This window comes from Acomys minous (genome assembly GCF_964271855.1).
Source record: "Acomys minous genome assembly, chromosome: 13".
NCBI classification, from domain to species: Eukaryota; Metazoa; Chordata; class Mammalia; order Rodentia; family Muridae; genus Acomys; species Acomys minous.
In genome coordinates, this window is record NC_140495.1 from 35409671 (window position 1) to 35432054 (window position 22384).

The 22384-nt window shown below is 42.6% G+C and overlaps 1 protein-coding gene across 4 annotated transcripts in view; it reads right to left on the reverse strand.

The window, feature by feature from the left end:
- LOC311580253 (uncharacterized protein) overlaps positions 1–22384 on the reverse strand; it is a 71299-nt gene that overhangs the window by 48292 nt on the left and 623 nt on the right. For 2 of the 4 annotated variants that reach the window (XM_084751666.1, XM_084751664.1), the window contains exon 1: positions 2788–2980. The exons of the other annotated variants lie outside the window; for them this stretch is intronic. In XM_084751666.1, coding sequence (XP_084607792.1) covers positions 2788–2845 — 58 coding nt within the window. In that variant the 5' untranslated portion in view covers positions 2846–2980. Of the gene's footprint in view, positions 1–2787; positions 2981–22384 lie in introns of those variants that run through there. 4 annotated transcript variants of the gene reach the window in all.

Below are 22384 nucleotides of genomic sequence, written 5' to 3' on the forward strand. Positions count from 1 at the left end.
AACTTACAGGTTACTAGGTTGGGCCACCTCTCCCTTAACATGTGAGGAAAGTAAGACAAGCAGGTCTAAACAGGTTACCCAGGGTTGTCTAAGTAGGAGAAGCATCAGAAACAGAACTCAGGCCCTACGTGTAAACCAATCCTTTCCAAGAGTGGATTTCACTTGGAGAACTAAGTCCTGACAGCCAGGCCTCTGTATGGGGATTTGTATGAATACATCTTTGTGAATATGTTGATTCCCTATTGATAGAAAGGATATATAGCACAGATTTTACAGGTGATGACAACATTCAAGATTCTTATTTTAGAATCTACATGGCCAACTAATTCTCACAGAAAACTCAAGTTGATTTTTTGCTCAATGAATATAGCCATAGCCAACATATGGTTTCACTTAGGCTATAACGTGCCAAATGAGATTTGGATCTTGATCCATTGACCCATTTTTGGTTGTGAACATACATATACTATAGTATGCGGTGTTAGGGTTCTACTTCAGCCTGCCTACCTGTGATGTCACTCTCTACCTGCCATCGGGGCGTGGCCCTGCTCAGTATATAAAAAAACAGACCTACCTTGCCCCTCCCTTTCTTACTTCTTTTCTCTCTCTCTCTCTCTCTCTCTCTCTCTCTCTCTCTCTCTCTCTCTCTCTCTCTCTCCTCTCTCTCCTCTCTCTCCTCTCTCTCTCTCGGGTACCCCTTTCCTTCTCTTCCCATGCTCATATAATAAACTCCTCATCTAATACCATATTTTTTGCCTGGCATCTTATTATCTTATTTCTTATGTTCTAACCATTAAATGCAGCACCTTGACCAGTTTAAGCATCCAGTTTAGTTGAGTAAGTTTATCTACACTGTTGTGTAACCAATGCCCAGAAGTTTCCCATCTACCCATGAAACAATAATTCTTTCTGTCCTCCTCCTCTCATCTCCTGGGAACCACTATTCTGGTTCTATTTCTGTGAGTTTGATGCCTTAGTATACCTCATCTGAGCAAAATCACAAGTGTTTCTCCTTTTGCTGCTGGCTTAGTTTCTTCGTATAACATACTTAAGACTCATTCCTGTGGTGGCATGTCTTAGGGCTTCTTTCCTTTTTTATGAAGAGACCATTGTACATTATATACCACACCCATTGCACAGTACCATAGCCATTGTATGTATACCATTGCATATTTATCACATATGTGGACCCTCTCATATGTTGATGGAGACAGGCTACTTCTATCCCCTGGCTATGTAAATAAAGATGCTACGAACACAATTCTTCAAATATCTCAAGAATTGACTTACGATTCTTTTGAATAGTCACCTAGGAGTAGACCTGATAGATGATATAGCAGTGCAATTTTAACCCCATAATAATAGTTTTATGCTCTTTTAAATCCTATTTTCCATGGTTGTGGCACCATTTTCATATGCTCACCAACACCACACAGGTATTTCAATGCCTCCACATTCTCACACCTTTGACAGCCTGTTAATGATTGGAGGGAGAAGGCGAGGCATTTTCCTCCCAGGGTGTTGCCACTGCTAAAGTGCGCATGCTCCTGTCAACAACCCAGGGGATATTCAGTGGGTCACCAAAGAAAAAGATAGCAAAATGTGGGAGACAGACAAGGGAGGATAGTGTGTTTCTGTAAATAATATCAAAATAGATTATGCACAATTGTGAAAACATAAAACTCATCATTGTGTATAATTAAAGTGTGCTAATAAAATCATTAAGCATTTTTTAAAAGAATATATGCTAAATCTGTACATGGTGGCTTACATCTGTAATCACAGATCCCACAAGGCCATGACAGAATTTTAGACTCTAAGCCAGCCCAGTTCTTAGAATCTATTCTACTTCCTTACAAATTAATTTCTACAAAAGCATTTGCACCCAACCTATATCGTTTGGGCAGCCTGACCCCTAAGGCAGTTATGCTTCTCACAAGACCTGCACTGGCTCCGAACTCAGAGGTAAAAAGCTAAAATTCTTGTGGCTGCATTATGACTCACCTTTAGTCTAAGTGAATGTGTGTGTACCGTAGACGTTTCCAAGATTATCCCACGTTTTTCCAATGTGGGACCAGAGAACTTGCTGGAAAGTATGGTGCATCTAAGACAGTACCAGTGAGCAGAATGATGGGGGTGCATTGTAAGTTGGACCAGTGCAAACTGAGGGTGGCGGTGGCATTCAGTACTCCATATCTGTGAAGGTAAATATTGCCACAGCGGTGTGGAAACGCTAGCTAACCTGGCGGCATCAGAATTTGAACATGAGGCATTAAAGACTATATTCTTTAGCTTCTTCCATGAACCTGATGTAAACACTTGAAGCCATGCAAAACATACTGAGGTTGTTAAGGTAAAGTCAATCTACCAAGCCGTATTGACTTTGCAATATTTTTACCTTAGCATTCCCCTTAGCCATGCTCTCTCTTTCTCTCCTGCCATAAGCAACTGGGAAGCAAGCCCTCATTTACTCCAACCTGGATTTCATTGGGTCTCCCCTCAGTTGCCACCATTTCTGAGTTTCTCCTTTCTAGACCTTTCCATTTCTACTCTAGGTTTACCGTTCCCTTCTTTTCCTCACTAACATATCTCTCTGGCTTGCCATAGCAGATGTTTGTTTACTGACTATAATAGCACACTGCGGCCCTTGAATCAATTCAAGGTATTGAGTTACATTAAAATGTATGTGGCTCTTCTCAAAAGAGGCAACTTCAACTCTACGATCCTGGCATCCATATTTATCAGTCCATTAACTTCTGTAACCCTCTTGATGTTTTCATGTTTTACCTCTGGCCTTACTGTAGGTGCACACTATCAAAACAGCACAATGTAGCTCTTTGATCATTAAACATGAGCCATGAATAAGACAGGTCTTCTGTGGGGCAGATCTTGTTCTCTGTACTCTGTCGAGGCTCCACTTCCTTCTGCTTTAGTCTCGTGTGCATGCCAACTCCGCCAATGGACCATGGAGGACCTGACCTGATCTCTGTTGTGAGATCTGCATGAACAACATAGGAGACCTAATTATTCATTCTAAACATATGAAAAAGCAAATACAGACATCTTTACTAAATTGAGAGACACATTTTGCATTATTAGTAGAATACTATATTTATACTAGGAAGCCTTTGTTGATGCAACTTTTAGGAGTAGTTAAGGCTTATCTAAGCCAAGGCTTTATTTGCCCTTTATATTTCTAATTATAAGAAAGAGAAAAATCCTTGTTTTTATATGTAAGTTTTTCACTAGTAATTGTCATTTGCTTTGCTGAAACACCTAAGAATGCAAATGAAAGGCACAAAGTATCGAGCTCTGGGTTCCAGAGGTGACTCAGGACGTCCAGCAATCCATCTCGGATGTCTTAGCAGGCCTATTTTGGTGCTGTTCTCCGCAAACAGCAAGGCTACAGAATCCCAGGTGTTCTCACTGAGTGCAAAGCCAGAGTGCAAGGATTGACTCCCAAGAAGCAAGAACATGCCCATTAAAGCATGGAGAAAAGCCCCATTTGCTTGTTTGAAAGAGGGCCTCATGTGCCAGTGTATCAGTTTAATGAGTTGTAGTTCACTGGGGAGCCAGAGAGGGCAATAAGTGCTTGGCTGGTGAAAGAAAACAGTGCATTGTTTATTTCATGGCTAGGACACCATTTACATAATGTAAACCTTTTTTTTTTTTTCTGAGACTCTACGCCTTGAATATCTGAAGAGACATAAATCAGTATACGAGTCTGGCCAAATGGGCTAATCAAGTTGGGCGGATTAATGATTGGCTTGTGATAAAATTCCTAGACTGTTAAAAATGATTTGAGAAGAGCAACAGACCTTTCTCCATGTGGCGTGAACATGGATAGAATTCAATTTGAGAGGGATTCTTCATCACTCGGAAGTTGTCTGATGGTTAATCAGGTAGAAAGATCTTTGACTTGACCAGGGAATTAGGTCATCATATTGATTTTTTTTTAATCTGTCAGACATAGATGAACACTTTGTGGCACAGGAAAATAACACATTCTGGTGAAAACAAGAGTGAGCAACCCTATATAACAAAATCATGAGGAACAAAGTAGAAATACAAATACAGCTAGTGAATAGGATTTTATATAGCAAATCAAGGTAATCGTAAACATGAGGAAATGCGTAGCTACTCGTGCAGTGTCAGCATCCTCATGCAAGGCCGAACACACACTGGAACCTAATCATCAGACTGCATGTACTAGGGAAGATATTTTATTTCTTCCCTTTGACATGATATTGTGAAAATGTTTCTATCACTTGAAAATAGATTTTCTTCATTTTTTTTCCTGTCCAGAAATAAGTTCAAATATTATAAAACTGTTTTAGAGCACTGAGGGTTTACTGTTGTTTTGAGGGGTTTGTTTGTTTGTTTTTCCCATTGCTGTAATAAACATCAACTGTGAAGAGAAGCTGTGCTTTCCAGATCAATGTTTGTTTATTTGGTTTTGGTTTTTCGAGATAGGGTTTCTCTGTGTAGCCCTGGCAGTTCTGGAACTCTCCCTCTGTAGACCAGGCTGGCATAGACCTCAGAAATCCACCTGCATGTGGGATCAAAGGTGTGAGCCACCACTGCTAGGCCCATATGGATGTTTTAAGCGTTGTCTCGTAGAATCAATTCCATCAGTTGCTTCATAATATCACTTAATTTTTTTTCCTTCTAAAATGAAAATTGTGAATTCTTGGAACTTTCATTTCAGGGCTAAAATTCAGCGCTCTCATGATATGTATTTCATAACACTCATCCAGTCCATCGGTTGCATTTCTGGGCTGAAAAGTCAGACTCCTGCTGGAGTCAGACCTCATTCTCAGGCTTCTTGCCGTTGCTTTATACTGTGGTTAAGTAAAGTCTTGTCTGATGTGAACTGGGTTGCATGAAGCGAAGGTTTAGTTATGACAAAAAGTAGCATGCTTTATGAACTAATGCAAAAGAAGTATATAACCTAAGCCATAGGTAAGCTCATAAGGCAGACAGGGGAAGAAACAGAACAACAGGGTTATCTATTGGACGTTTTCTATCTGCCAAGAACACCACATGCACTGCTGCCGAATTGCTGTGCACTTCCGTAAATACTGTTGGGTGCATTTTATAAATGGGAGAGTTGCAACTCATAGAAGCTATATCCCTTTCCTAAGTCCACGCCCGCGGGAGGTGAGAAAGGCCATGACATTTACCTACTATAGTTATTTCCAGTCAAACCACCCCGGAAGTCCCTTTAGAAACAGTCAAACCACCCCGGAAGTCCCTTTAGAAACAGTCAAACCACCCCGGAAGTCCCCAGCCTCCTTGTTAACACAACTAAGACTTTGAAATGCTACATAAAGTCCTATAAATGGGATAAATAGTAGTTGAAATCAATGCCAGTTTCGAAGCTCTTAGTCCATTTATATGATTTTATTGAAATGCATGCCCTTTGTCATCCAAATAATAATAAATGTAGTGGAACCTCTCTCATGTGAGAAGAGGAGCTAAGAGGAAATAAGAAAACTATGTTTCCTGCTTTTGGAACTGTGTGAGTCTGATACAAAAATGCATTTTCTTTGGAGATGAACAGTTTTCCAAAAAAAATGCCCAACCTATGTTTATGCAAATATTCATTTTCCAGCTAAAATCAAAGAAAAAACAGAACCAGAAATTATTTGTATTTTCATCTACCAATTATAGTAGACATAGTCCTGTCTTCTAGGAGAAAAAAAAAATGGCCCAGGAAAATTATTAGATGCACCAAAGTTAGAAATAATCTATGTAGGCAAAGTAAGACAATAAAGCTCCTCACTGGTCTCCCTGCTACGATTTAAAGGATTTTTAAAATGTTATGTGTATTGATGTTTTGCCTTCTGTATGCATGTGTATATGCAGGTATGATGTTCTTGGTGTGAATGCTTGGTATTCAAACACAGGACCTCCGAAAGAGCAGTAAGTGCTCTTAGCGCCTATGCCATTCCTCCTGTCCCAATATTTAACTTCTTTAAAAAAAAAAAAAAACCTGCAAACTGTGGTTATTGAGCATGATTAGAAAATCATTATTTTAAAGTTCTTAATACTATAAATTACTGTGATTTTCAACTAAAATGGAAAATTATTTTCCAAAAATAAACAGTACAGTTTGCTTTTCTGAGATGTGCATATTTTCTTAATGACATATGTTGTAAATAGCAAATGTCCTAGTGAGTTCAACTTGTTTTTGAAGCTGCTGAAAGAGTACAAAGTGGAGAGAGAGCAATTTAAACTTGAGTGAAGGCACCAAATTAATTAGAGGCAGCCAGCTTCTATGACAGAGTTGTCTAAAAGGGATTTTTTTTTAAAATTTAGGGTAAATAAACCTTTACTAAAAGGCACTTATCGCTGCTGTTGTGAGAGCTGTGTCTCCAGGAGGCACCATTTCCGTAGGACCATGCAGAAACACTGAAATGCACAACTATTCTTTCTAGTGGGGGGAAGGGGGAGTTACACTTAATTTTCATTTGCTCCATCATTTTACACAAACAAAAAACATCCATGCAAAGCTAATTATGTTTAAACTAAGCTTCAGACACATTTATCTTCCAGCCTGCCAATTCTTTCCTCCTTAATTTTAAGTTGAAAGTCATACTACATCAGGCAATTCAGATTAATCGAGTCTTCCTGTCTTATTTATATGAATATCATCCCCTTGCAAAAACAATATGTTGACATTTGCACTAGACGTCTTCTAACTAAAAAGACCCTTTAAGTGGTACAGAAGTTGTTTTTCAATAATCAAATTTCTTATTATTTTCTGTTACTCTTTCCTGTAATTGACAGCCAGAAAAAGAAAAAAGAAATCACCTTAAGTGACTCTGTTAATGGTAAATTTATTCCTACAATCCACCAGTTCTTTCTAAGTGACTCCTAAAAGAACTGATGATTGATACACCCAGCCTGGTGGGTGAGGAGGGAGCCCAGAGTTCTCCCCATTTCAGGGCTCCTCACAGCTCAGGACTAGGAAAGTTAAAGGAGAAAGATGGAGAGCTTCTTCCATACAAGAAGCAGAGCCTAGCTTCTGCATGCAAGTGTCGGCGCCCCACCGTCCAGCGGAAATAAGACGCCACAACCAGACTTCTTCTCGAGATCTTTACTCAGGATTAAGCTCAGTGGGAATGGCCCCGAAGAAGGGAAGGGCCAAGCTTAAGTACAACTCAAGGGCCAATCAGCTCGTGCCAGGTGTCACCTCCTCATAGGTCTGCATCAGAGCAGGACTGCTCGTCATCAGATCACGTGTTACCCTTGCACAGCCTTTTGCCATATAAGGACTTGTTTATCTTAGAAAGCGCTCGCCATCGGGATGGCAGAAGGTGGAAGCCTGCGCCATATTAAGGCGCGGCACCTCGCAGCTCTCCACATGCAAGCACACACCCATGTCATTTGCACATGAGTGTGTGTACTCATATACATGTGTACTCATGTGCAAAGAGGCACTTTCGTACTTACACACACATGCACAGAACTCGTGATGAAACAGAATGCCTGGCAGACCCCAAGTACAGGTTTGAAGCCAGCTGCAATCTTGTGGTATGACCAATGGCTGGCTGTACTGAGCTCTGTGGTCCACGTCCAGCACCTTGGAATGTTCCTAGACCTTCGGAGTCTATGATTTACTTCCTCCTTTTAAAAATGGGGCTCATAATGAGGTGTCTGTGTATGTGTGTGTGTGTGTGTGTGTGTGTGAGAGAGAGAGAGAGAGAGAGAGAGAGGGAGGGAGGGATGGAGGGAGGGGGAGAGGGAGAGGGAGAGAGAGAGAGAGGCACGCACATGAGTGAGTGTGTAAGCAGCTTGGGGAGTCAGAGGAGGATATCAGGTGTCTTTCTTTATTGCTTTATACCTACCTTATTTCAGACAGGGTATCTCACTGAACCAGAAACACTATTTCTGCCAGGCTAGCTGAGCAAGCTTCTAGAACGTCCTGTGTCACCTCTTAATGCAGGGTTACAGGTACACGCAGCTATGCCCAGCTTTTTACAGAAGTGCAGGCCTTTGAACTCAGGTCCTGGAGCTTTCACAGAAAGTGCTCTTACCCCTTGAGCCATCTCCCCAGTTGCTAATTGTGTTTTAAGTTCTGTGCTTTTTTTCTGGAGGCAATTTTATAAACAGTTTATAACAAATGAAAAATGTTACTGTAGCAGTTACTACCTCTCTGGCTTAGCTAGCTGCACAGGTACTATTGGGTACTTGGCATGGGTCCACTGGCTCTGGACACTCTGAAGATACTTCTTAGGAAGCAGAGTCAGGACAAACATCTTCAAAAACGAATTTGACTGGAGTCCTCTGGTTGGGGAACCTCCCTTCACACCTAGGAAGTCCAGTCACTAAAAGCTTGTCTAAGACTTTCTATGGCATCAAGCCACAGCAGGGGGAAGGCAGAGGGCACGGGAGCTCTGAGAAAAAAACACACTGGAAGGGAGGGTTTCTGGGGAAAGCCTGTCTAACAGCAGGAAGGGAGAGATGCAAAAATGTAGCTGGGCTAGAGGCCTAGTGCTCAGTCCTCCAAGCTGCTTGGTTATTGCAGAATGAACAGTCAATTGGGAATCTGATCCGTAAGTGAAGTGCATCCTCGGGTGAGTAAGGACGGTAGCACACCGTGTGAGTGTACTTCATTCTGATTTCCAAGATTGTTTTTCATTGCTTTTGCCTTGCAGTTAGGGATTTCTTTTTTCCTAACAAGGAAACTGAGGATCTGAGTTAAAAACACACACACACACAAACAAACAAACATAAACTCCAAATCTCTTTAGGTCTGTGGTGGAGTGGTCAGGACTGGGCACCCTTGTTGTTTACAATAAAGGAATCTTTTCCAGTTAAAATGTGTAACCTCAGTCCTGATCTTTGAGAATTTAGACAAAGGAAAGTTGCCGGAAGCACCCCCTACAGGCTGGTTTACTGACATCCTCGGGATGGAAAGACTGAACATGGCTCTCTCCTCCAGAACTGCCTGTTGGAGTGGGCTCTCGCTGTTACCTGGAGGCCCATGGGGCAGGCCTGGCAAGAGTAGGAAGGCAGGCTGGGTGGGTAAGAGGGTTGCGTGTGCTCTGTGGCTCTGTGGCGTAAGGCCTGTGTCTGCATGCATGCCTGCAGACAGGACCAGGCATCTAGCTGGAGCCACACAATGGGTGCTGGAGTCTGCTGCTAACTTGTTAAAATGCACTGTTTGTAACCACTGAGATAAATATTTACTTCCCTTAACCTTTACTTTGTTAGATAACTTTACTCAAGAGAGAGGCCGGGGAAATTCCACTTTGCAGAAGTATCGTGAAGTTCTCTGTTACAGGCCCAGTGTTCAACACTTCCCAAAGAAAAGACAACAGGAAAAGAAACACAACAAGACCCCTTACAGCCTCTTCCTCTCTCTGTCTCTGTCTTTCTGTGTGTGTGTGTGTGTGTGTGTGTGTGTGTGTGTGTGTGTGTCTGTCTGTCTGTCTGTCTGTCTGTCTCACTTTCTCTTTCTCTGTCTCTCTGTGTCTATGTGTACACGTGTGTGTGTGTGTGTCTGTCTATCTGTTTGTCTTTCTCTTTCTCTCTCTCTCTCTCTCTCTCTCTCTCTCTCTCTCTCTCTCTCTCTCTCTGTCTGTCTGTCTCTGTGTGTGTGTGAGTGTACATGTGTGCATGTGTTTGTATCTGCTTCTCTCCTCTCTGTCTGTCTGTCTGTCTGTCTGTCTGTTTCTCTCTCTGTCTCTCTGTCTCTGTCTCTGTCTTTCTCTGTCTCTCTCTCTCTGTCTCTCTCTGTCTCTCTCTCTCTCTCTCTCTCTCTCTCTCTCTCTCTCTCTCTCTCTCTCTCACGTGCTCACGTGTTCTGAGCACAGGGTTACTTCTGCTAAATCTCCTCTGCTCTTACTTCAAAGCTTCTGTGAAAGGCAAACAATCAAGCGGCCTGGAAGCCGCACAATGGTCTGTAGCCTGAGTCCAGCATGAGAGAGACATGTGTTCCTGTGAAACCCCGAAGCAGTATTAATTACTTGTTAGGAGCAATTAACGAAAATGACTACATTTAAATACCTTCAAAGACTTGGAAACAATCCATTCCAGTTCCCTTCCAAACATGAATCCCAAATATGAGCTTGTGTCCTATACTTGAATGTCTGAAGTCTAGACTCCAGTTTGAACTTGTGTCAGAAAAGGCAGGACTGAGGAGTTGAGTGCACAGATTAAAGAGTACCTTGGAAAACGTGGGTCAATGCATTGCATATTTTTCCAGTTGCCAACAGTTAAACATTTTCCCTATCAATTTACACGTGATTTAAATTGATATATCTGACATTTCAGGAGTTAAAAAAAAAAAACTCTTGCAATAGTGTGGGTAGGTGGGTGTGCATGCATGTGCAGGATGCTCATGCGCATGTGTGTTCACCTGGGTGTGGGTGCCTACGGTGGACATACGGTGTCTTCCTTGTTTGAACTCCACTGCCTCTCAAGCCTGCTGACTTGGAGCTAGCCAGTGTGTATTATGGACCCACAGCCTCCACGTCTTCGGTGCTTAGACTATAGGCAGGCCACATCCATCGTGGGGATCTCAGTTCAAGCCCTCACATCCACCCAGCAAGTGTTAGACCTTTCTGTACCTTCATGTTGGCTTAGTTGTGTGGTGGACAGCAATTACTATTTTTCCTCCTTCTTACTCTAAAAGCTTGTCACTGAAAGCACCAGCCTTTCCTGGGCCGTGGCTTTGACACAGACTTTATTAGAAACCTGCAGAATCTCAGCATCCAGACCCTTTCAACCAGATACACCATTTTAACAAGGACCCTGGGGACTTCACGGGCAAAGTGATCCTTTGGGAGCACCACTCTAAGACATGGCTATGCATGTTGCTTACAAGGGGACAGACAATTGTTAGAGATAAGCAGTGTTTTTAAAAAAAATTCTAAAAGTTAGGGTTGGAAAGCCATCTCAGTTGACAAGTACTTGCCATGCCCAAGCATACCTCAACACATACACACACACACACACACACACAAACACACACACACACACACACACACACACACACACACACACACACACACACACACCACAAGCCTGGCAATCATAACTCCTCTGGGGATATTACAGAGATAGGAAGATCCCTGGCACTACTGGCCAGACAGTCCAGCAGCTGACCAGTGAGTTCAGGGAGAGACTCTGTTTCAAAAAACAACGTGGAAGACCAGCCAGATACCAGAGTTCCGATGTTGAGAACTCAGGTACTCTACGTTGTAAAAGTTGTAAATGCAAGGCAGGCGTGGCGGCCGTCTGTAATCTCAGCACTAGTGAGACAGGAACTGGGATTCTCAGGGAGAACTGGTTAGTTAGACTAGGTGTACTCAGAAAGCTCCAGGATCCACAAGTACAGTGGACAGTGATGGAGGAAGACATTGATGCCAGTTGTGGTGGCGCACACCAGTAGGATTTGCTGAAGGAGATGGAGGCAGGAGGATCAGGAGTTCGAGGCCCGCCTGGGCTACACATTTTGCCGGACGGTGGTGGCATACACTTTAATCCTGTCACTGCGGAGGCAGAGGCAGGAGGATCTCTATAAGTTCGAGGCCAGCATGGTCTACAAAGTGAATCCAGGACAGCCAAGGATGCACAGAGAAACCCTGTCTCAAACAAACAAACAAACAAACAAACAAAACAAACCAAACAAAACAAAAGATAAAAAACAAAAAAGGCTTTGAGCATCAACTTCTGGCCTCTACACGCATGCACATTTATTTACATGCACAGCCACGTGGAATGTCTAACATCTTTTCATGGTTCAATCAATATATTAAGTGTAGCAATTTTTCAACATGGCCAGACTAAAATATTTTCTAAACATCCACACACACAGCTGGAAGCTCATGATAATAGCTTCCACTAATGAGTAATAGACAAATCGTAAGTTGCAAGAACAGAATTCTTGATGGTAAATAGAACAGCCTCTAATCTTGCCAATATGACATTTTGAAACGGATCGGGCCAATTGTTGCATCCTTATTTCTCAAACTGTTAGTGAATCTAGTGCGGTCTTTTCTCAAGAGTTTTTGATAACAGGATTATACTCTGAGTCCTCTGAAAGAATGATTTTTAAATGCAGTGTTCAGAGCAAGAGTAACCTCTGCTGGGTTGTGACTGTCTTTCTGGAAATCTAAAGCCCGAGTTTCTTCTGTTGTTAAGAGGAAGGGCATCTCTTGGCACATACCAGGACCACCCAGCCACCTTCAAAGTGGGAGGTAAACACGACAGCCCAGGGAATTACATGGCTGAATGCTGTAGGTCATACCGCCCAAGCGTGAGTGTGATACCGTGTTTTCCCACTGTATCCCAAAAGCTGAATTGCGGGTGCTACTGACTTTTTCTACTTAAACTTAAATATTTAATGTATCATCTTCAGTCCTTTAAAGCTAATTAGTTGGGGGGCTGGGGGATGTAAGGACAATATTGGTCTGAGAATAAAGGAACTTAGTTGATTACTTCTTGTTTTCTCTCAGTTGAATTTCTCAAATATTTCACAATGAATAAATTATTGTCTTGGAACAAAAACCTTTAAGGACAAAATAATTTTATCACTGTTTGATCAAAATACAGAATAACTGCACCTCAGACTAGAAGGAGCATCTCTGGTGTTCGGGTTCCTGGTCTGCATACTGCTGTATGAGCAAAGCACTTGATGCTAGAGATGCCTAACTGGGGAGTTAATCGGAGGAAAACTACCTTGAGCAATCAAAATCGTTAAGCAGTTACCTAATGCTTAACCAATGGCAGCTGTAAAGCTCGGCATACTCTTTCCCTATGACTGCCAATTGTATACTCTTGTTGACTAAGTCAAGAGAATTCAAGGAAGCTAAGTATATCCATGGGGGCAAGCAAAGTGCTTGTCAAAGAAGTGCTGATCTTGTTGTGGGGGGGCAGGGGGCAACTGGGGTCCAGTGCACCCACGCTGGTATAAACAGCCAGTAACTCTACTTTCAAGAGACCCGGTACCTTCTTCTGGAATCAAAAGGCACTTTCTAGCTCTCCCTGTCCCTGCTTCCCGGCCCCCCACCCTGTCTCTCTGTCTCTGTCTCTCTGTCTCTGTCTCTCTGTCTCTGTCTCTCTGTCTCTGTCTCTCTGTCTGTCTGTCTCTCTCTCTCTCTGTCTCTCTGTCTATCTTTCTCTCTCTCACACACACACACATACACACACACACACAGAGAGAGAGAGAGAGAGAGAGAGAGAGAGAGAGAGAGAGAAGAGAAGAGAAGAGAAGAGAAGAAAAGAAAATTGGCTTAGTGCTTTGATTATATTTTTGTCTTCTGTCCAGAAAAGAAAAAGAAAACTTCTCTTGAAAGTATACTCATCAGTTTTAATTGTCAACTTGACAATTAAAGAAAGGAAAGAGTGACTACTGAGAAGTTATCTAGATAGGATCAGGTTGCCTGTGATGTTTGTGGGAGATGGTCTCGATTGTTAACTGATGTAGGAGGACCCAGCCCGTTGTGTGGGGCTCCTGACATTAGAAGAGAAGAGAAAGGTACCAAGTGATAAGCTAAGGATGCATCTATTCTCTATTTGTTCTTGACTGTGGATGCCATTCGACTAGATGCTAGAGTTCCTGCCTTGACCTCTCTGAAGTAATGAGCTTTAACTTGGAATTAAAGCCTTTCAGCCCTACATTACTTTTGCCAGAGTACTTATCATTGCAATATAAATTAAATTAGGATGACAGGATGTTGGGGGATCTGATAGCCTTCTACAACAGTACGCTCTCAAACAACATTCTGAGATAGAAGGAGCTGTATCATCACTCTGGTTTGTTATCGTTATCATTGTTTTCAGGTTTGGTTCATTTATAGTCACATATGTCACTGCATCAGCACCGCATCCTGACAAATCTACACCCAAGGGCTGAAGTGCCTCTCACGCACCTTTTCTATAGGGAAAGGAAATCTTTCCCAGCAGGCTATCAGTAGATCCCTGCTAAGCTGCCATTTGGAAGGAACTACCCACATCCACCTCTAGTTTCAGAGAAGACACAGAATATGAGCATTCAGCACCATTCATGGCCTTCAAAATGGATACCAGAAGGCTGCCTGCGATAAGGCGGCATGGCTGCTGTGGAGGCAGCCAGCAGTTGCTTTTAGTCTGCTATTGCTCAGGTCTAATGACTGATTCCTCATCTTCTCTGACTCACCCAGGTGAAGCAGCATCTCCTTCAGGTTTATACAGTGCTGGTGCCTTTTCCATCCCTGCTATACCTCCTACATCTGACCAGAGGTTCCTGGTTACCTAATTTCTTCTGTGGACTTGTATCTTTCTCTCTCCTTCATCTTCTGTACTTCCTGTGTCCCAGCATGTTCACTGACCCTTGGAAAGTCTTGAATAAATGTTTCCTGAACTGGAAACCTCACTAATTAAATGACAGTTAGATGATTCATTTTTGCTATGTGGAAGAAAAAAAAGATGCCTTGCCCTGAGGTAAACTAAAATCTCCTACATGCTGGCTATTAATACACACTCTTCAGGAGTTGAACCAGGAGTTCAAGACCAGTCGGGACTTAGCCCCTCAAATAAGTAAATAAATAAATAAATAAATAAATAAATAAATCTGCTTTTTAATATGAAAAGTACAGTGGTAAGAAAAAGAGATGGAATGAAAAAATATAAGGAAACTGAGTTCCATCCCCTACACACACACACACACACACACACACACACACACACACACACACAGGAGTGGCCAGACAAGATGATACCACCTCCTGCTGGAGGAAGAAGCCTGTTTTCAGGGGGCTCCTTCTAGAGCGCTTGCAGACTCAAGCCAATTTAGGTCAAAAGCATCGAGGTGACACAGAGACTCCGTCATCTGGAAGCAGCCTCAGTTCCTAGGAAGCTTCTGATGCAGAGCTGCTGTCCTGTCTCTCTGGACTTCAGCTCCCCTCTCTTTACAAGACATTGATCCACCTCTAGTCTGGGGTTTGTGCCATCACTGAGCCAGTCAACAAAAGCATCCTGCTCCCTGAGGTTATGGTACTATCAGGGCATCCCTAAACTATGGCTACAATAACAATCTTGAGTCAACTACAGCGCAGCTTAGAACTCAGCCTGTCTCCATATACTGACTAAATGCACTTCTATCTGGTTAAACACCAGCAGCTCTCTGTTGGCACCATGCTAAGTGCACACTAAGTTTCTCCAGCAAAACAAAGAACTTGTCAAATACCCTGGACATCACCCTTGCAGACTGTGTTCGGTTAAGTGCTATTTTTTTCCTACCACAGTCATAGAATTGAGTCAGTTTTCCCCAAAGTCCAAGCAACTTACCTCCAACCAAGAGGCAGCTGACTCAATGGTTGTTCATTCTATTTGTACTGCTACATTTTTACCAAAGATCCTCAGACTGACACTAGGGCTACCCACGCAAGCAAAGCAATCCAATCAGTACAGAACAATAAGGCAACTCAATCGAAAATGCAATTCTGTGTCTTAGTCTAAAGGTCAGATTAATCAAAAAACACTTGTTTCTTTGGACCAAGCAGGTATCTACTTGCTTAGAGGACCAATGATGTCAGTTAAAGTAGTAAAGAAGCCAGTGAAAGTTATTTGAAGAGTATCCTGATTTCACTTCGCACAGGAAAGTTTACAGAAGAGCCAGGATTTGGTGAGGATGCAGGGCTACTGCTCCAGCGAACATGGCAGAGGGTCAGGGAGTATCCTCCCAATGCACTCAGAGGCATCTGTGCAGTGAAAGATGCTAAAGACCTGGCGAAGCTTACTAAACTTGGAAGGCCTGCACACCCCCTGCCTCCCGTGGTAGATGTGACTCATGGCTGCTCACGAAGGCCAAGCACCCAGGAGAAGCTGAGGACCGTCTGCCGTAATTACCTCCATCACTCTTACATCAAACATCCCCCGAAGGATGCAGCTCAGACTCGCAAGCAAAAACTGACCATTCAAGTTTACAAAGAAAATCTCTGCACCACTCTAGATTCCCTTTGGTCAAACAGTGCTATTACTTCCTCATGGGGAGTGCTTCTTCAAGGTGACCATAGATGCTTTTGTTTTCAACTTTACACTTCTAACTGATATTCTCTTTGGGTGTTGGATATACATGTTCATGTGTGTGCACGTGCGCATGTATGTGCATTTGATGCATGTCTAATACCACATTCCCAGTGCTAGGATTACAGACATGAGCCACCATGTCCCTCTTTTTGTGTAAGTGCTGGGATCTGGCCTCCAGGCCTAATGCTCGGCCTTGGGTCCTTATGCTTGCACCGCAAAGATTTTCACAAAGTGAGCCATCGCTCCACTCTTTAAACGAGAGATCTCCGTACTCTTCAAGGTGCGATGTCCTATTCAGGGTCTTATAATATGGTCTTTGTTCCTCTGTGTTGAAAATACAAACAAAAAAGTCAGGGCTGAAGAGATAGCTCAGTGGTTAAGAGGGCTTGTTGCTTTTGCAGGTGGATCTGAGTTCAGTTCTTAGTACCCACATCAGTCAGCTCACAGCTGCCTGTAACTCCAGCTCCAGAACATACCACACCTTCTGGCCTCTGAGTGTGCCTACACACACACACACACACACACACACACACACACAGAGAGAGAGAGAGAGAGAGAGAGAGAGAGAGAGAGAGAGAGAGAGAGAGAGAAACACTAATAATAAAGTAAATCTTTTAAAATCTTTTAATATAGAGATGTTTGTGTCTGTGATTTAATATAAAATTCAGAACAAAAACAGGAGCTGGCAGGATGGGAAATGGTGTGTGACATCAAGCCTGATGACCTGAGTTGCACATGGCGGCCAGAGAGAGCACAATCCTGCACGTGGTCCTCTGACCTCCACCCTCCCACACGTTTACCATGGCACACGTTCACACACATATGAACACAAATAAATAAACACACTTAATATTACAAACAAAGACTCCAAGTTGAACTAAGTGACAAGGTATTTGGTTCTCAAAATCCTCTGTGCTGCTGTCACTGGGCAGAAATCTGCGAGTTCATTTCTCTCAGCTTACACAACACTGCAATTGGTACTGCAGAAACCAAGCTAGGGGTGACACAGTGCAGTGGCTAGGAACATGTACTGGAACAGAACTTGACTTTTCATGTTCACATTTTAGCTCTACCACTTATCTAGTTATGCAGATCTGGGCAGGCTACTTATCTTCCAGGGTGCCTCACTTTTCCCCGCCCATGAAATGGTCCCTATTTTCCCATTAAGAAGACAAAAATGAGTTACTCCTTTTAGTCAGTTTGTGAATATTATAAAGCTATGTGTGTGACATAAAGCTAGACACATCCACATACATGGGTAGTGTAGAGTCAACTTAAAACTGTGGCTGGCATCTCCAGTGTCTCATGCCCTGTCTGCCAGGCTTGACTTCCTACAACAATGGAAGTTAGAGTCTGACTCCACTTTTTTTACGTCTACTCTCTGATACTTTTAAGCCTCCCACCCCTACTCCCCTCTCTTTCAATAGCTGGGAAACCCATACAAATTAGCTGACTTATCCTTCTCTTCATATGGCAAGGATGTCCGTGGGAGAATTCAAGCCCTACAGACCTGGGAACTCTCATTTGGTCCAAACACATAACCACAATCAGAACCAGACCCATTTTCCTCCCTTGCTGAAGCCAGTCTAGACCAGTATGAATGTCTTCCCTGCTGACTTCACAAAGTACAGTACGGACCAGATCTTTTCATACCCACTTTGGGGTGTGTGTAGGAGGGAGGCACGGAGGGAGTGGGGGAGAGATGTTAAAAGCCACTCCAAGTTTGAGTGGGGAAAATTGACCCTCAAGCACTGGGAAAAAAAATCACAGTGGTGGTTAAGTACTATCCCTCACTTGCTGACTGCCAGTCCACTGGAGTCTCCTTTCTCTTCCTCTTGGCCTGCTGATCAAAGGTATGCTGGACCTTAGCACCAGAACTAAGGCCTTAAGTAAGTTTCCAAGGCCTTATTGACCTAAAATGTCCCATAACAGGAAAGGAGGCTTTGACCCAACAAGTCATCAGAAAACTTGGCACTTAAAATTAGCAGAAAAAAAAAAAATGAGACCTCATGAACCTCACCCCACAGGTGAAACTGCACATTCCAGGATAAAGAAAAGAGCTACAGGAATTTGACGCCATCATTTAAATGGTAGAAACAATAATTTCTACTATTTTGCCTTTAATACACACGGCGCAAATACCTCAATTAAATCTCTAGTAATTATTTTTGCAGTTAATTGTTGCATACTTCCGTGCTACTGCAGCAAAACAATCATTGATCTTACAGCACACACATGATGTCCAAACAAGTCCAACATCTTTAGTTCAGAGGGCCACATACAATTAATTTGTTTTGCCTGAGCTCATCTACTTTGCTCCTTGGAAATTGGACCCATTAAGGTAGACTCTCCAAAATAAAAGGCGTTGTGTGTAAACTGCCCTGCACCTAGCATTCCCTTTAATGCCTTCTCCCAGGCTCCTTCCCAGCAACAGAAAGTTTAGCAACTTCCCCACGTGGTAGCACAAATTGCCTGTTCGCCTCCTATGCAACAGAAGTGTCTTTCTCTGGCCCTTAGTACACACTACTGAAACATCAACTGCTTGCTGCATTCTGGAGATAAAGTTGCCCACTGGCTCAGCCTGTGGTCCTCCACACCTAGCTTGCCCCTTAGGCTGCAGGCCCTCAAAACAAAACTCTTCAGACTCAGTCATTACGGAGACCTCCCTGTTATCACTGAAATGCTGTACAGAATACAAGCAAGCCTGAGTTTCCTGGCATATGTGACCTACGGGAGGAAAGTGACGTGTCCAATTCGCTGTCTTTTGCTAGGTGCAGTATTGTTGTAGGGTGTCAGCCCTCCCCCACCTCCCCTAGAGACCCAGAGTCCTATAAGATGAGCTGAGTGTTTTTCAGTAGGCAGTCTGTAAGCTTTGCTGATCCCAATGTCACCATCACGTGATGATGCTTCTCTAATGAGCTGTTGCCATCCAACCTCAGTCAAAACGCCTATGATGAGGAATTGTCCTCAACCCTGCTAAGCTCTCTGCACCCATCTTGGCCTAGGAGATGCCTGTGCAGCAGTTAGTTCAACGTTTATATTCTAGCAAGCTCTTGGGGTAGTACCAATGATCTAGCCAGTTAATCACCAACAGCAACTATTCTTTATTCTGGCTGACCCTTTTGGGGGAGAAAATTAGGAATTTCTTAAGGGTGTACAGGTCCCTCTCATGCGCGCTTGCTAATGCTGAGAGAGGCCGACAGACATCACTTTCCAAGTGCCTAACTTTTCAGACTGTGGCGAAGACCTGCATTTCTCTCAACATTCACACCTTCTTTTACCACTGGCCCGGTACTTCAGGCCTCAAAGATTGCAACAGGGCTTATTTAAACAAGTTCTAAATCAACTGCATGAGAAATGGTATGTCCCATTCATCAGGGAAGCGTCAACGGTAATTCATTTGTGATGTCGAGGCACTGACACTTGGGCAAGCCTCAGCCAAGTATCAGCGCAGCAAACATTAATGCTTCGAAACATCTCCGCTCAGTCTCCTTGCTGAGAATGCTGCCGTGGCCTCTTTCTTCCATCACTGATCTGAGGTTGCCTCTTCTCCAAAGTAACCTTAAGAGATAACTTGCCCTGGGACCCTTGCCAGACTCTCCAAGCGAAACCAAGTTTCTCCCTCCTTGGAACTCATATCACAGTGAGTCTCCGGTAAGGCTTCTCTTCCATGCTGTGGAAAAACTGCTCACAGTATGTTGTCCCAAAAGCTCGAAGTGTTGAGCTCGCGTCCTAGAGACAGACCTCCAACCCCCTACCAAAACACCCTCGCACTTTAAATCCCATGCCTGCCTTTTACTACCTAGACGTAGGGCAGTGATTCACCACCCTCTCTCTGCCTCAGGCTGCTCTTCAGGAAACACTCAGTAAAATGTTAGTCTCATTACTGAGCCTCACTAGCAGGGCAGAAACAACTGGACGTCAAAAACTCGTCTTAAAACTCTATCTCAACAGTGGTGCCTGATACGCAGAAAGCATTTAATAAATATTTGCTGAACAGCCTGAATAAATGACTCACGGAGCCTCGTTGCGATTTTTAAAGCAAACAAATTTGAAGATCAATACACAGTTCAAACACTTGCTTGGAATGTAAATGATGAGATACACACGTATCGTCTAAAATAAAAGCAGACAGCAGGCAAGGACACGGCTTGTCTTGAAAACTGCTTCCTAATGTAGAAAAGGCCAACAAATTTTGCGCATGGTCCTTCATACCTGCCTCCTTCCTGCCTCCCTTTCCTCATCCCTCCTTTTCTTTCTCTGTCTTATTCTCAGCTAATTTACCTTCTAAATGTATTCCTTTCATGAAGAAAACAGATATTCACAGGTTGAAAACTTCAACCAGTTACTTTTCTTCTTCAAAATCCTGCCCACAAGTACTTTATTACTCTGTAAAATTTGATATAAAGCCCTTAGGACAGAAAGTGAACTCTGCACTTTTTAAATAGGCTTCCATGTTACGTTCAGAGTTGAGATAAAGGGAGTCATTCTCCATCAAGCATCTGCATTAAGGGAGAATAATGTCAAAAGCAGAAACACGGGCAGGTACAACCATGGTCCTTAGAGGACTGCCTAAGTCACAGTTACATCCTCTGGGTGAAACGAAGTAGTCTAAAACCAGCTACCAAATCAGAATTTAGGGACAGTGGCAATGATTACATGTAAATTACATACATAAAATACATGTGATGTGAAAAAAAGTGGCTTATCTCATATTAAAACTTTTCCCCCTTGATGACAGGATCAAACCCTGTGTATCCCTGACCTCTGGAGTTTTAAATATTTACAAATTATATGTTAATATTAAAGTATAATTTATAATATTACAAATTTATATTGTATTATATTACACTATTATACTTTAAAGTATCTGGTAACTTCAGTATGCATTTTAAATGCTTTAGAGCCACAATCTGTATCTATATGAATGATCATATAACATGTCTGATTTGAAAAGCCAAGTGTCTTTCGAAGCTCACGGATACCACACTCTAACATGGAGGAGGCTGTCCATGAAGGACGTGTTTGTAGTGATCTGCCTAAAGTCACAGCTAGTCCACGTTCCCCCATGTATAAGTCATGACCTTGAAATATCATATATCATAGCTGTCTTTGGAGAAATCAACCAAAAAGCCATAAAGCCAGTACTATGTGGGAAAAGCTTTCAAGCTTCCAAAAAAAAAATGTGTCTTGATTATATCCTTAAATTAAAACATTTTTATTAAATATGTACTTTTTGCAGAAAGGTCTTATTGTTTGTCATATTTTAAGTTCTTGCTTCCTTGATAACAAATGCTTTCTGACATTAATCAAATTAAACAGAATCATAAATAGGCCTTATTATCATAAAACAGCTAAATATGAAAGCATATTTAATAAAAATTTACATGTAAGTTTGTAATATAGCAGTCATAACTTAAGACATAATATAAAACTTTTTTATTTTAGATAACAAAGCAAACCTAATTCCTACAGGAGACAGGGTGCAAAAGGACCAATTGAAGTCTTCTCAATATCCACCTAAGTGACAGACCTTCTACAATCTGTGGCACGTGTACAACAAGGAAAGAAAACCGGGGTTCCCGTCCATGGGGCTGCATGCACAGACAGCAAACCCATGCAGGAGCAGGGCTGACCAGAGCCCGTCAGTACCCAGACTTTAATAAAGTGAGACCCCTTTGCATTGCTGGAGCATCGCTGTTTGGTTCCAAACCCTGGAAGGATGGTAACATGCACATTAATTTCTGATTAATGTCATGGACACACTTGTACACAGGCACAGACAAGAGAGCAGTCCACAGAAACGCAAAGCTGACTGTTTCACCTGGTGACGAACTTCGTGGCCATGAACTCAGTCTAGTTTATTTTGTTTCTCACCAGCTAAGCTAATTCCCCTTTAAGATAGCCTTATACACATTATTCCGGAGCTCCTACCCTTCCAATCCAAGTAGCACCAGGCAGTTTCCAAAATATTTCCTATCATGAAGATGAATAGGCATATATGAAAATGCTGTGATAAAATCCATTATATCCTTTATATACGTATATAAAGTATACATTATATACTTTAATTATAAAATTATTTCCTACTATGCTCTAGATAGATACGTTTTTATAGTAACAGCCATCAGGAAAATATTATTTCTAAGACACCAACGTGTGCCGAAAGGCCTGAAGCATGACACCTGTTAGTAATCTGGAAGTGAGATTGGAAGGAGACGGAAACACTCACTCAAAAAAACAGGACAAGAGCACCAAGGAAACTGTCTTTTTCAAAGTTAGACAGGGGAATTTCCAAGGTAGGCAACTGGCAATCCTGCTGTCTGTCAATCAGGATGGGAGCTGGGCAGCTTAGAACCCT